The sequence below is a fragment of the Azolla caroliniana genome, unplaced genomic scaffold (genome assembly GCF_043228905.1).
Source record: "Azolla caroliniana isolate FFs.n. ecotype wild unplaced genomic scaffold, voAzoCaro1.0.p SCAF_5, whole genome shotgun sequence".
In the NCBI taxonomy this organism is placed as follows: Eukaryota; Viridiplantae; Streptophyta; class Polypodiopsida; order Salviniales; family Salviniaceae; genus Azolla; species Azolla caroliniana.
This window is the reverse complement of record NW_028230440.1, coordinates 12,782,938-12,798,640: the sequence shown is the minus strand read 5'-3', so window position 1 is coordinate 12,798,640 and position 15,703 is coordinate 12,782,938. Positions and strand designations below refer to the sequence as shown.

Here is a 15,703-nt window from a genome sequence, read left to right as displayed (position 1 = left end):
TTGATCAGCCAACGTCATTACGTGCTGAGTATGCTCTTCAAGCTCGGGATGTCCGACTGTAAGTCCGTCTCGACTCCTCTGGACAGAACCGTCAAGCTTCGTCCCGATAGGGGAAAGGTATGCGACCCGACGAGGTTCCGACAAATTGTCGGAAGCCTCATATACTTGACCATCACCCGACCCGACCTTAGTTACCCGGTCGGGGTGATCAGTCAGTTCATGGCGCGACCTACCGAGGAGCACCTTCAATGTGCGCAACGCATACTTCGGTATGTCAACGGCACTAAGAACCGGGGACTGCTATATCGGACTGGTGCAGCCGCGCAGTTAGTCGGCTACACTGATGTTGATTGGGCTGGCAACGCCGCTAATCGCCGATCCACGTCCGGATACGCGTTCTTCCTCGGGAGTGCCGCGATCGCGTGGAGTAGTAAGAAGCAGCCGACAGTTGCACTGTCGAGCACCGAAGCTGAGTACCGAGGAGCGGCTGTCGCGACATGCGAAGCCATCTGGTTGAAGCGGCTACTTAAGGATCTGCAAGTGGAGGTGTCAGATCCGACGACGATCTACTGCGACAACCTCAGCAACATCCAGCTCGCGAAGAACCCCGTCTTCCATGCACGGACCAAGCACATTGAGGTGCATTACCATTTCGTCCGTGAGCGTGTCCTTTCCGGTGAAGTCGAACTTCAGTACGTTCCGACGGATCGACAGGCTGCCGACATCTTCACCAAGCCTCTTGGTTTGGACAAGTTGCGGCAATTCTCAGGTGCGCTCGAATTGCGTCACCTTGACGTGCCGAACTTGAGGGGGAGAACAGTCTCGAACGACCAAGCAAGGCAGCAGGAAGGGAGCGGAGACCGCGACACCGAGTCGGTTGACAAGTTCGACTTCGGATCGGCTGAAGAAGCCGAGGGCGGACCCGCGGAAAAGTTCGAAAGCAAACAGAAGGGGAGCAACCGAAGGAGAGAGCCGAAGCCAACCACGCATGAGGAGGATGATGCCATCGAGGGCGAGAAGACCGAAGACGAGTTGGAGACAGCCAACTCGGACGAGAGCGAAGACCGATCGAAGGTAGCCGAGTCGGTTCGGATGTTTGATTCAGACACGTTGAATCAACAGAGGCCCAAGCGGAAGAAAAGGCAGCAGGAGAGGCGTCAACACCGCAACAGCAGAAGAGCTAAGGGCCGCATGAGCAGACAAGCCGACCGGAAGGGTCGAAGCGCGCGGAGTCGAACAGGTCCAGGAGCGCGAGCGAGGCGTGAAGCCAGGAGGAACCGGTGTTGTGAAGATCCCGAAGAGCCTCAAGTTGAGCTTGAGGGGGAGTGTTGAGAGACAAGTTCAACATCGGCCGGATCGGCTGAAGAAGCCAAGGACCGGATCGGTTGGGACCGATCGGTTAGGCCGAGTGCGTAAACCGGGAGGTCGTTAGGAAAGATATTCCGTGAGGAATATATTTGGGAGTTAGTGTAGGGGCTCTTGATGAACATTGAAGTACTGTCAGTACTTCGGTCAGTCCTTTTAGGACTTGTATAAAAGTGCTCACTGAGCACGTCTTATGTACAGAGATTGAGTATTATTGTGAAATATAGTTTTTTGTGTTCTCTCTCTCTGTCTCTCCTGCGTATACCGTGTAAGCTCAAGCTCTCCATTAAACCCGTGTTTCCTTCCTCTGTTCTGTCTTCATACCTGCTTCCGCACGCTACTTTCTACAGTTTAATAATATTGTTTAGGGTTCTTCTTTCTAAGATACAGATTTACTCAAGTGAACCATGTACAAGTTAAAATAGTTTGCATAATTTTAAGAAAAAACATTATCATGAAATCAGCAATCCTGTACATTCTCTTAAAATTACACAGTAGATAAGTTACTCAAAACAAGCAATTTAATTCTTCATTGATTAATCTGTCATCAAATTACATATTTATAACATCCCATTGCCAATGTCTTCAAATCGCCTATAAACAGCTAAGCTCTTGCTGGTCAGTGGAACTTCTCTACATATATGATCTGCATACTGAGCTCGGTATGGAGTCCACAACCATGTAGCTAGTTGGTAGCTCAATGTTTTCTCCAAGTAGTGTTCAGCCATTTCATCGGGTAGAATGAGACAGCATCTACGAATGTTGAAGTAATGTTGAAAATGTTCTATATCCAGAATCAACGTATTGTCGGCATTATAATCTAGCCAAATGGAACAAAAATCAGAAAGTCTTTTGAATCTTGCAACATCCTTCTGCTCACAATTCTCTCGTGTCCACTGAACCTTGAAATGTTGTCGCCACTTTGGGAAGAATCTTTCTACACACTTCCACACATCTGTACGTGGTTTTTCACTCCAAATAAACAAATCAAAGTATTGCATAGCCCACTCAAGAAATTGATTTGCGTCCCTGCTTGGTGTCATAAACCGCACACTCATTAGGACTTTATCAAGCTCCAAGATCAAGGCTCTTCTTTTGACTTCTAATGGTTTAGGTTTCCATTCCTGTAACGGAGCCTTTGTTACACCAATTACTGGTAGCACACGATCAATTTCAATCAACTCAGGTTCTAGTGTCCTTTTCCTCTTCAAACCCTTGGTCAACTATGTTGGGACTGGCTTCACATTCTGGTGCTCTTGTGTTGTCGACTTAGTCATTGGCTCGGTGCATGTAGATACTGATCTGGTTGATATCTGCCCACTGGTATCACATGCTGCATCTACCTGCAAAATCAGATCATCTCTGCAACATGCTTGATCTACTTACGTGACTAGATCATTTGTGTCAGTTGCTACATCTACTTTCAAGATGTGGCCCTCTAAACACGAAGCAACATCAACAATTTCCACACTTCCATCAGCCTTAGGAGCAATAGATTCAAACCCTTTAGACTTTGCAACATCAGAAAACACCAACATATTCACACTCACAAAGTAACCAACAGTCTCACAAAACAACATAATGAACATAAAATATTTTCCATGATAGAACAACATGAACATAATTATCTTGGAGAAACATCATAGAGTTCCATTACATAATGTGGATCAAGCAACAACCAATCTGAGGTTTTACTTGTCCAAATAGATCATAATAAAACTTCATAAAACCCTAGGAAAATCGCTAACAATCATATCCCACTAATAAGTATTTCTCTCAAATTCAAGAGCCCCTTGACCGAGTAACTGGTCTTGTCCCCGATCGTGGCCCCTTCTTCAACCGTTTTCTAGTCGGTTGCCCATTTAGCCTTGCTTCTTTGACCCATTGTGCAAGTGTGTCCTTCGCCGACAACCTTTCCATCACCTTAGCAACGACTTGCACATCAGGCGCGTCTTGCGCTAGCTTTTCCAGTACAGTGGGATCCGTTTGGACATTATCAATAGTTAGGCTCAATGGGGTGGAATCAAGGTTTTGGGATTCGAAGAAATGTTGCATCAAGTGTTCAAAAACACTATTGTTGCGAACCTTAGATTTACATGTTGTTTCCAATATTTCATGGCTTTTCACGTCGTTGCCTAATTCAGTACCATCTTCCAAAAGAATAGGGTGGAGCTTATCTGAAGGAGATGTGATAGCATGACTCTTACTTTCAACCACGTTGGCAACTATCTCATCGGTTGTAGTGTCATCGGCACTAGACACCTCGTGTGCCCTCCTTAATCCACAAGATTCTACAACAACATGGTCGCTAATTAGCTATATCTTAGCTAACTAGTTATTCTTCTAGACTATGACAGTAGCTAATTAGCTACCACTGAGCTAATTAGTTACTTCACATAGGTATGGTACTAGCTAATTAGCTACTCTTTGTCAATATGGTAGCAACTAATTAGCTACTCTACTAAAGTATGGTAGTAGCTAATTAGCTACCAATTAGCTAATTAACTACTCAACTAAAGTATGGTACTAGCTAATTAGCCACTATAACTAAAGTATGGTAGTAGCTAATTCGCTATTGTACTAAACTATGGTAGTAGCTAATTAGCTACCACTTAGCTAATTAACTACATGTTAGCTAATTAGCTACTACACTACAACCATAACAGCTAAATAGTTTCCACACTTTATATGACTTACCTAATTACCAAAGATGGAACTAATTAGCTACACTATGGTCACAAGCAACAATTTTACCCGTTAGTTTTCTCTAGTCATCTGGGAGAGTTGTACTACAATCCCCCAAACAGAATGCAACAATGCAACAAACATATTGAAAACAAATGATATGGTATGTGTGCTGGCATGGTTGTAGGTGAACCAATAGAGTAGCAGATTTGTCCTCTACACGTAATCCACAAGCGATGTAATGTGCTTGAACAATCAATATATTGTTTCTTGATTCTCCTTCATTTAGTAAGGGAGCAAGAATGTTGAGGTTCAATTCTTGTCTACTCCTTACCATCCCCTCCGCAAAATGTAGTTGCTTCTTAAGGCAACTAACTACCTTTTCTTGACGGGAGTATTGTTCCTTCAACGCAACCGATAAATTTACCGATTAATTATTCCTTAATGAGGAAGATACAACAACAAGAAACAATAATCATTAACTTACTTTTAGCTTGTCCAAATTGTAATCTACGACAATATTTACACCTAGAAGGTCCATGTTCATTGAAAGAAACTGGATCTCTGTCTGCAATTGAATTTTCCGTTGGGGATCCAACGACCCCTCAATTTCAAGCTCATGTTGAGCAACCTGTTCCAGATCCTGCCTCAGTAGCACATTTTCATGTACAAGTTATTTATAACATATTACATACTAGCAAAACAATAGGTACCTGAATCTTATTTCTGATTGTTGTAACTGCCAAAGTGACTTTGTTCTCCATCGCAGTAGCCAATGTTGCTTTCTCTAAATCAGTCTTAAAAAACTCCAATGTCTCACAAGCTTCATGGACATTTTTTAGCATATAGCTAATCAATGTCTCACCTGTATCATCGACATTGGCTTTCATTGTGTGTCGGTGTGGCGTATACTTGCGGGTTTGTTGGGAGTCTGCAGTTGCATCATTAACTGCCATGCTCCAAAATCTTGCCATTTTTTGTTGCAAGCTCCCCATCTTCCGACATCTTTCTACCAATGCCTCACCAGCTACCCTGTACATTTCAGGGTCACGAGATTCCTTCTTTGTTTTGCAATACTCGTATGCAAAAGCTCTGACAAATGAAATGGACAACTCGTTGTTGATCGGGATCTCTTGATGTACTTTCGGTGCAGTCTCATGCAGTCGTCGTACAGGTCCGGTCGTACATGCTTGAGCTTGACCTTGCCTTTCACTCTAGGCACTTTATATATTGACATCCAGTCTACATCACTAATCAATCTATCTATTAGAATAGCAGGGTCAATACCCTCGAGTGACAGACCATATATGTTGTGAAAGTCCTCGTTTGTCTCACAAAATTTTGCGAAGTTCACCACTCTAGGATACGGAGGAACGAGCCACATGAAATAGAAAATTAGTAATCAGAATTAGTGCAAAAACATAATTTTTAATGTGAATTTGGTGCAAAATTACAACACTTTGAGACAGTATTCTGAATTTTGTAATATGTCCTTTTCAACATGTATTAGAAATCGACCACTTAAAAAATAAGAAACCCTAATCAGAATTTGTCATGAGAAATGGTGCAAAATTACAACACATTGTGATAGTAATCAGAAACCCTAAACCACTTAAGGGAAACACAAACCCTAATCATCACTAAAGGCAGAAATCAATTCTACTACAAAATTCTGTCAATAAAAAACACACTTGCTGCTACACCCCGATCTTCGAAACATCCTTCTTTGGGACTCCAATGACTTCGCCCTATTCGATTTTAGGGAAAGATGAATAGGCACCAAAGTTACAAACAGTTATCAGAAAGGAAAAAAAGAGTTTTTTTTAATATGTAACTGATACATACCTGGACGAGGATCGACTTGGTCGTGTGTTGTAGTTCTGAAGGTGCAATGTCGATCTCAGAGTTTTTGTGCTATTGCAGGAGCTTCGTCTGCGTTCATGCTCAGAGTACTCCATCTGTTTGGAGTTCAAACTCGAACTCAGGATTATCAAGAATTTGATGACAATCAAGTCGACCTAAGATGATGGCACTATTCCTCATGTTCCACTACGTTAGAAACCATAGTTCAAATATTTGAGTATTCTCATAAATAAAATGACATGTATTTAACTAATAAAACATAAAATTTCGTAAACCATCCTTATGATTTTCCCACAAAAAACTAGCTAAACAAATAGCTAATTAGCTGTGACCATTTTAGTAGCTAATTAGCTATAATAGTATTTCCACTTGCATGCTTTTACCCTGGACTCTTCCTCCTCGACCCTTTCCCTTTGGCTCCTCCTTCTTAGTGAGCGTCGCTTCCGTCTTTAGCTCCTTTAAGATTTCAATGAGTTGCGTAATCACAATCTCCACGAGGTTAGCTGCCTTCCGTGGCTCCTACTAGATCGCCTTTGTTACAGATTCCAGTCCATAGTCTTCATCACTTTCTCTTTCCTCGTAAGCTTCCTCCTTCATCAACATTTTCTCTCCTCCAATTCACATTCGTGCTCCGACACCAAGTGTTACTTACGCCCATATTTTCAAGATTATACAAGAATATGCGAATGGAAGCAAAAATGGGACAAAAAATGCTCTTATATTATGTTCACAACGCCAAATATTACAACAATTCCAAACTGGGACAAAACCAATATATGCGTGGGGATGAATTGGGACGAGTGAGAGTTGAAGTGTCACATGTGTGGTGGTGTGGGTGTGGGTGTGGGTGTGGGTTGGGGAATCAGGATTCGAACTCATAGTCATCAATGATCATCATCATGGCAATAGCAGCAACAACAATAGCAACAACTCCTCACCCATGGGCCATTACATTACATTACATTACACACTACTGTACTTAATTAATTCTTTAGCCCCAACAACATAAACAACATAAACAAACAAACCCTTTGAACTCCCCCTCTCCCTCTAAGGCTCTCTCTCTCTCTCTCTCTCTCTCTCTGTGTTTGTTTAGACATCATTGCATATACAAACAACCTCCGCCATAGCCTCACCAGAAGCTCCGTAGTCTTGTGTTCTGTTTTTTAGCAAAAAAATGGTGGGTGTAGTTTCTGGTAGTGGCTCCTGCGCCGGCTCCGCTACCACCGACAAGGCTTCCCTCATCACCTCTTTGCAGACCCGCTTGCAGAAAATCGTTCTAAGTTGGGATTATCTCCGCCTTCTCTCAGAATTCAAGGTATTTCCTTTTCCGTTCCTTGTCTTGGTTCAGTTCGAGTTTTGGGTTAGGCTGGGTTGGTATACTTTTGTCAAGAGAATAAAGGATCCTTCTTCTGTTCAGGGTTTAGGTCCAAGGTTTTACATTTGAAGATTGAAGCTACAAAATTTTTAATTACTCCAAGTGATCTTTACATATTTAATAATTTTCGAAACTTTTGGCATTTATCTTAGTTCTGTTTCTGCAACATTTGAAAGATTTTAGGACTCAGTTGAAAAATTTAAAATCAGTTTTAGTTTTAGTTTTAAGCATACTGCTCTGTGTGTAGTATGTCAGTTTGTCTTTCGTATGAATATCTAAAGACTTTGTTTTCACGATACATGAGGTAAAGAAAGCATTGGGTCCAATCTGGTTCTTTGTATAGGCTAATACAAAGAAGAGGAAAAAAGACAAAAATTCTTTAAAAGACGTGCCCCTCACCTTTAAGGATACAAAGCAATACCTTGAGATATTTGAACCTCTTCTATTTGAGGAGGTAAAGGCTCAAATATGCAGAGGAGAAGAAGAAGGAAGTAAGTTATGCTTCAAGTACATACTTTCATTTCTTCATTCAACTAGCCTTTTATGACATTGATAATGGATATAAACTTGATGCAGGCTCCCTGGATTGGGAAATGGCTGCTGTAATAAAATGTGAGGAAGCCAATGATTTTTATTTTGCTCAAGTTGCTGTCCAAGCTCACATGGTAGAACAGCTTACTGATAACGACATCATTTTGCTCAGCAAAGAGAAGGTAGTTTTCTTATATATCTTCCCGTTTATGAAATCAAGCCATTTGCGTGTTATTTGAAAATCAGACTTTAGCTATTGCTGCCATGAAGATTGGCATTTTTTCTACTGTTAGCTCCAAGAAGGTTCAGCTATTCCAAGTGCTTATGGATTTGGAAGTATTGAGGGTCGTGAAGGAAAACAAATATTAAAACTGAGGCTATTTCTGGATGGAGAGTTCACTGGATTAAATGAGAACACTTGGACTCGAAGTACCCGACTCTCAAAAATGAGAAGTGCATTGCAAGTTGCTAATTCTGCTTGGTGGCTGATCAAGGTAAGGATATTGTTGCCTTACAAAAGTATGTATGTGTATTATTTTCATGGATCTGAAACTATTGCATGATCAAATGAATGCAACATATGAAATTGGAGATATCGCAATTGAAAAACAGGAAAGGGAAGGGTGAATGGCTACTTAATGATATTTGGTTTGATGTTGAATGCGAAGAAGTGAAAAAGAAGGTTAAAATTCTTATCTAAATGAAAATGTGGAATGAACTAATGAATAGAAGAGTAATGGAAGAAGAAATTGTGAGTTTGCAAAGGAGTAAAGAGATTTCATTCATCTAAAAAAGGAATTAAATGGATCATTGGCAAAAGGAAATTCAAAACGTTTTGGATTTGGAGAGTTTAATCTGGATTTGAATAACACGAATTCAAAGCATTATGGTGCAATACAGAAAAATATTGAAATTGTTGTGTATTGAAAATTGGTTACAAATCATTAATAGAAAGTATTTTATAAGTAAAGCATGAGAAGACAATGAAATAATTAGTGGCAAGCCTATCCTACCAATGGAATTTTCTTACCCAAGTGATGAAAATGAGCTACTAAACAAAACATAGAAGATATTGAGGAATATCAATTGATTTTCTATAACTATCTATACTAAGGGTATTTCCACAAAATGGATAGTATTTCAAGCGGAAGTGTTGGGAGATCTATCAGCTATTGAAGCTCGGGATTCAAGTTCGCCAGGAAAGCTATGTCCAAACTATACTAACAGGACAGGTCACCACAAAAAATACCACCGCAGATACTTACAACTGAGAAGAGGATTCATAACACACTAAAGAGGAAACGAGAATACACTTAAAATTGTCAAATAAGCAACATGCCTATTATCATCTTAAATGGACTCCTAAAAAGACATACCACTGTCCAATGTTCATCTGAAAAAATCTATCTTGGCACATGAATGTTGAGATTGAAGCACAGTCCTCATTCTAATCTCAAATCTCTTGCTTATCCTCATAAGGTATGGCCCTTTGAATTAGATTAACCTCAACTCCATATTGTATACTGCAACAAGAGTAACAGAATCACCGAGAGCATGGTCTTTAGGAAAGTCTACATCTAACTCATTATCTACAATAAAGGCAATGCATCTAGAAGCATAACTACGCAACTATGATACTGGCAAGATAGTATAGCCAGAGAAAACTAAAGAATGAAATTAAAATCATATAGTAAAAATCAAATTGAATATTTATATGATTTTTATTCATGGATAACATTTGACTATGCATACTGCCCTAGAACTGAGGAGTATGTAGCTTTTTTATGGTACACCATGAGAGTGTAACGTAATGTATGATTATCTCAAGAATTTATAATTTAGGTTCTAGAAGTGTGCCTTATAGTGGAAGACTAACATGGAGTAAAAAACGAGTTAATTAATTGATTGGATGAAAATATTGTGGATGAAAATATTGTGAATTTTCCTTTTTTTATGTTGGAAATTCACAGCTAAGCAATTTGTCGACGATTGTGCGAGAATATACTGCGCTTCAATCAATTACTCACCTTCCTTTTGCGGATGTCATTCTGAGTGGTCAATTTAGAGCTCCTGCGAGTGATTCAAATGATACTCTACCTTATGTTGTACCCCCTAAGCTTATGGGATACTTGGAGGAAACTCATAATGATTCTCAATTGCAGGCTGTCAAAGTATTTTTCTCTTTATCTACTTTGTCCACTTTATTCATTAATGCCTGTGTTTTTATATTAATGCTGCAGTTCATTGTGCAGGCAGGCCTCACTCGAAGCCCTGTGATCCTCATCCAGGTATTACCACTGATGGGTTAATGTCTTTTAACAGAAACTATTTCAAAATCTTTTAACACCTGATGATGGCAATACCCAGGGCCCCCCCGGGACCGGAAAAACACAAACAATTCTTGGACTTCTTAGCGTCGTTCTACATGCAACTCCTGCAAGACCTGCAAAGTATGATTTGTTGTGGTTCTCTTAATATTTTCAGGGGTTTAGAAATAGAACATGCTAATATTGTCACTGGTAGGGATGGACAGTGGCATTTACAAACAAAAGAGGAACTTCCTTTTGAAAAGAAGTAAGAAGGCATATAAATAAATCCAAAATTCACTGCTTTATTGATTTCAGACGATTGTAAATGCTGGTGTATTTCTTCTTTCAGGTTGAATCATTGGTTAAAATCCTCTCCTTGGCTTGGTACACGTGGCAACCCCAGAGACATTTTAATGCCATTAGATGGAGATGATGGATTCTTTCCCACTGCTAACAATGAATTTGTCAGTTATTGTTGTTCGTAGCTAATTGATTCTCATCTGATTGATTTTTGATGACTTAAATATGATCTGCTTTTTCAATCCAGAGGCCTGAGGTGGTGACTGCAAAACGCAAACATCGTGTTCATGTTCTTGTATGTGCTCCTTCCAATTCTGCACTTGATGAAATTGTCCTACGTCTGATGAGCTCTGGTAAAATCTTGCCTCAATCTTCTTTTTATGCCTTCATGTCTACTCAGGGATTCCATTGTCTTAAACTGAATTCATCAGGTCTTCGTGATGAAACTGGCCAAACATTCATCCCAAGCATTGTACGTATTGGAGTGAACCCTCACCACTCAATTCAATCCGTATCTATGGATTATCTGGTAGTAAAGTGGGTAAATATGTAATCTTGATTTAATTATCATATACATATCAAATTTGACCGCTTGTATTTTTATGCGACAATCAAGGTTGAACAAAGATTGAGTAGCATGGATCGAGGTATTTCCTCTGCTGGACCTCGTGCAGGTAGTGCTGGGATGGAACGTGAACGCATGAGACTTGCCATCCTTAGTGAAGCTGCTATCGTTAGTATTTAAATGAATCTGTTCAATGTTTAACTGTTCAGATTAAAACATGGAGGTAACAGAATAATTAACCATAAAAATGACGGTAAAACACCCTTTCCTTTTCCAGGTTTGTTCAACGTTGAGTTTCAGTGGATCTGGAGTTTTCCATCGTATGAATAGAGGGTTTGATGTGGTTGTCATTGATGAAGCTGCACAAGCTGTAAGTAATTATAGTCAAAGACCTATTTCTAGGTTATCTTTCTCGTTGATGCATATGATCATAAGATATATGTGGTGTTTATTTGTGTATTTATTGCAGATACACGCACAAAATTATATTGAACCTATCATGTATTTTTTGCTACTACTCTGAATGATTTAATTAACGTTTCCATTATTCCATAGGTAGAGCCAGCAACTTTGGTTCCTCTTGCTCATGGATGCAAGCAAGTGTTTCTGGCATGATTCTACCCTCTCATTGTTCATGTCAGTCAATATTGTGAGCTTTTGGAAGATGAACTATTAAGGCTTTCTATTCCTGTTGGTAAATAGAATTATCTAGAAAACCTCTTGATTATGAACAGGTAGGGGATCCATTACAACTTCCAGCAACTGTTTTATCAACCAAAGCTATACAGCATGGGTCAGCTACATGAATGTATGCTTTTGCACTTTAGAGTTTCTTTATTATATATAATAAAAGGGCCGTTTGTCAATGCAGATACTCAATGAGTTTATTCAAGAGGTTTCAGCAATCTGGTTATCCTGTTCAAATGTTGACCACACAGTATAGAATGCATCCCCAGGTTAAACATTTGCATGATGGCTTTCTCAAAAACCTCCTATGATTTTTGAAGAGATGACTTATCAAGGATATTATTCTGCTGCTAGATACGACAATTTCCATCGGCAGAGTTCTATGGAGAAGCTTTGGAAGATGGAAGAGATGTTGAATTACAAACAAAACGTCCGTGGCACATCCATCGGTGTTTTGGACCATTTGCATTTTTTGATATAGACGGGCAAGAGACACAACCTGTAGGCAGTGGATCCTGGATAAATGTTGACGAGGTGGAGTTTGTATTGGTGCTCTATAGACACTTGGTTGCAAGATTCCCACAGCTTAAAGGAGGACCACATGTAGCTGTGATATCTCCCTACAAGCAACAAGTGAAACTTTTCCGTGAACGTTTCAAGGAGGTTGTTGGGGTAGAAAATGCTAGACTTATTGATACCAACACAGTAGATGGTTTTCAGGTGAACATCCGATTTATCTTGTGTTACACTGTTTTCTCTGGATTATTGCTTGATGGATCTTTAAATTTCAAATAATGTTTGGAATTCTGTTGTCACCTATGGTTGTTCTACAGGGTAGGGAGAAGGATGTGGCAATATTTTCATGTGTTCGAGCCAACGAAGGGAAAGGAATAGGTTTTGTGTCAGATTTCCGACGTATGAATGTTGGATTAACCAGAGCAAGAGCCTCAATGCTGGTATGTACTGTGAACCTGGTTATCAGGGAATCATTAATCGTGTAAAATTCATCATGAATTCTTATTGTATTACAGGTTGTAGGCTCTGCGTCTACATTGATGCAGGACAAACATTGGGGCAATCTTGTTGCAAGTGCCCGCAAGCGCAAACGCCTGTTTAAGGTTTGTATAAGCTAGCAACTAAATAGTCTTTTAAGCGAGTTAACACCAAGATAGCGTTACAAAACCCAAGGCATTCTGAACAAAGAATACGAGAGAGGGTGCGTAGAAAAATAGAGACACAGAAGGGTTGTGTTGGAATTAGTAAAGCCACCCTCCCTAGACGTGTAGGTGGAGAATTTTAGAATGATAGAAGAAAACAAAAAATGTAAAAGGCGCAATGAGAAACTAATTTGCGGGATCTCACTGTTTTGATCTTTTGTATTTGGCTCTGTGCATGAATAGATGAGCAAAGATCATGTCTAATTTCGGTGCCAGTGAAATCTAGTACGACCCTATAGTTATTCCTGAAAATCATGCCTAATGTCCTCACATGTTAGGGCATTTCAAAGTCACATGTTCTTTTGTTTCTGGTACTTTGAGGTGATAAAGGTTGCATATTTTCATTTTCTACCAACGTTCTGCCAATTCCAAGTTTCTAATTACAGTGTGATGGCTTGTTTCGCCCTCTCGGGCATTGGTCTACTGCCCTACTTTCCCAATATTGATTGATGTGGCTGCGGTTGGACACAAACTGGACACAGCTGTGTGAAATTCACTTTTGTGGTTTTTGTGCTGAAAGCATAAAATATCCCATGTGGGCTTACAGAGAGACTAGACAGATGTAGCTCAATTGCTAAGGTTGTTGGGTGGAGACCAAAAGGTCAGGTTTTCAACCCCTGCATTTCACAAGCTAAGCCCATCATGATGAAAGAGAGGAAGATCTATTGTGATAAAAAATGATGGGCAGGTTCTATCTAGCCCATGGTGAGGATCGAACATGGGTTCTCTCAATTTTATGTGCCACAATGTAAACCACCAAACAGAGAGAGAGAGAGAGAGAGAGAGAGAGAGAGAGAGAGAGAGAGAGAGAGAGAGAGAGAGAGAGATTTGACCAGGTAATGAAACCATATCACAATCTGTTTACGGAAGAAAGCTTTGCGTCCATGAAGAAATTGGACATGGAGGAAGAGAATGAGGATGAGGTGAAGGCAACTGAAGAAGCTGGCACCACAGAAAAAATCAACACTATATTAGATGAACCCATAGAAACTGGAGAGGATGAATTAGTAGAGGCTGTAGAGAATTATGGTCAGGTTGATGAAGATGATGCCGATGAATAGATTTGAAATGATTTTGCTGTTTCTCTTAATTATTTTGCAGCATTCAAGATTTTTTTTGCCTTCATTCATCAAGCAAAGCAATAAGGAATATGAAATAATTGTGTACATAATACGAAAACAGTTGTGTGGAATCAAAGGGAATTGTCTACTATTTCTACTATTCAGTGGATCATTGCAATAGCTCGTTCGTTTTTCTTCTTGAGTGCGGTGGTCCCCATCAGTTCATCATTCCATCCATTCACCATGTTAGTGATGGCACTTGAATAATTCATCACATACTTGGGTAGCATCTGATGATGTGCATGGCACTTGTTAGTCGAGGGGCTCTCTTTTTCATCCAATTGCATCATCCATAGGTGTAGGTAGTACTGACATCTTATCCTCTTCTGTGTTGTAATTGCATTTATCCATGCATTTAGTGGTATTCTCTTGTTCATACAATGATTTGATGACATTCATGCAAATACGTTGCTATTGAGAAAGTGGTGGAGGTGCCAAAATTTGTTTACTGATCGCTTTCTAAATCATCTTATATAGGATATGTACAATTTTGTTTACTGATTGCTTTCTAAATCATCTTATATAGGATATGTACAATTCAAAGTTGGTATCAAAACTTACTCTAAAAGGAAAATTTAATAAAGATCAATGGTAATCAGCCTAGTGAGTAGTTAAGAAGAAGATTCAGAATGAAAAATAACAAGGTACATTACATATTTAGAGGAAATCAAAAGGTGAAAAAATGGAAATGAAAATATCAACATAAATCATAACTACAAATAGGAATGAATTATTGTAATCCATAAGGAAGAAAATAAAAGCTCCAAGTTTTGAGTGATTATATTATCCATTGCATTGTAGTGGAATGATTCTAAAGACGATGATGGGGCATTATATGTATGGGTTGGAGTGATTGTATGGGGAAACATTGTATATGAGGTTGATTGTTGTAGGGCATTAAAGCTGTAATGAAGCTTGACAAGTGCATCTAGGTGCTGCCACGAGTATAAGATATAGTGAGCAATTATGTCCATGATTTGGTGATGGTATGGTCCATGTGCCTTGTGGCGTGCTACTTGTTGTCTCCAATTTGTTGGCATTCCTTAGCTCACACAATAATGACTCCTCTATGTGTTGATAGTGGACTCTAGAGACATGGTCCTATGAAAGAAGTCAATGATGTGTGATTCTTGTTACATACATGTGCTAACTTATGGGTTCTTTCCTTTGTGTTTTTGAAGCTTGAGAAAGCTTAGACCACTGTGTTGTTGGCCAACCTTCTCCATCATTTGTCGAATGGTGATGACATTCGCATGAATGTGAAATGCTTTTCTTTTATTTCTTTCGAGATTAGAACTTGCAAACAAAACGATCAACCTATCCTTCACATAATCTTGTAAGAATACATAGTGCTTGTCTTGCTTCTATTTGTTGCTAGTTGAAAGAAAGTCTCACACATTGAATTCAATCACATGGTGAAGCATGGCTTGGTCACTATGGAAAATACTCAGATCTTCTTTTGGGCAGAATCCTATCTCATTTATGAGATCGCAATGTCGCAATGCTCTAGCTTGCATATTACAACACACTCACATGCAAATGTATCAAACAAATATACGTTTTGGGTGTTATGGGATCGAAGTTGTAGGAGGGTAGGACGGAAGTGTATGAATGCACATGGTATGAAAACAACTTCGTTATTTGTATGTCATTGCTTTGGGATGTGGTGAATGGGGACACTT

General features: G+C 39.6%; 1 protein-coding gene across 1 annotated transcript; it reads left to right on the top strand.

The window, feature by feature from the left end:
* The first annotated feature begins 7,067 nt into the window (after positions 1 to 7,067).
* On the top strand, positions 7,068 to 14,121 carry MAA3 (P-loop containing nucleoside triphosphate hydrolases superfamily protein). The gene is made up of 20 exons (XM_087319854.1): positions 7,068 to 7,231; positions 7,635 to 7,782; positions 7,868 to 8,004; positions 8,116 to 8,316; positions 9,793 to 9,993; positions 10,075 to 10,110; positions 10,190 to 10,272; positions 10,346 to 10,396; positions 10,481 to 10,595; positions 10,679 to 10,784; positions 10,863 to 10,960; positions 11,048 to 11,164; positions 11,274 to 11,366; positions 11,552 to 11,605; positions 11,731 to 11,789; positions 11,868 to 11,952; positions 12,038 to 12,403; positions 12,517 to 12,639; positions 12,715 to 12,801; positions 13,737 to 14,121. Exons 1-20 carry the CDS (start codon positions 7,091 to 7,093, stop codon positions 13,959 to 13,961), a joined length of 2,526 nt encoding a protein of 841 aa, XP_087175980.1. The 5' UTR covers positions 7,068 to 7,090; the 3' UTR covers positions 13,962 to 14,121.
* The last annotated feature ends 1,582 nt before the right edge of the window (positions 14,122 to 15,703 follow it).

What these genes read in the sequence shown, in the direction of transcription:
- MAA3 (XM_087319854.1), top strand. Translation starts at nt 7,091, where the DNA reads ATGGTGGGTGTAGTTTCTGGTAGTGGCTCCTGCGCCGGCTCCGCTACC. An exon ending in CAGAGGAGAAGAAGAAGGAA is followed by an intron (nt 7,783 to 7,867) that starts GTAAGTTATGCT and finishes AACTTGATGCAG; the next exon opens with GCTCCCTGGATTGGGAAATG. An exon ending in ACCAAAGCTATACAGCATGG is followed by an intron (nt 11,790 to 11,867) that starts GTCAGCTACATG and finishes TTGTCAATGCAG; the next exon opens with ATACTCAATGAGTTTATTCA.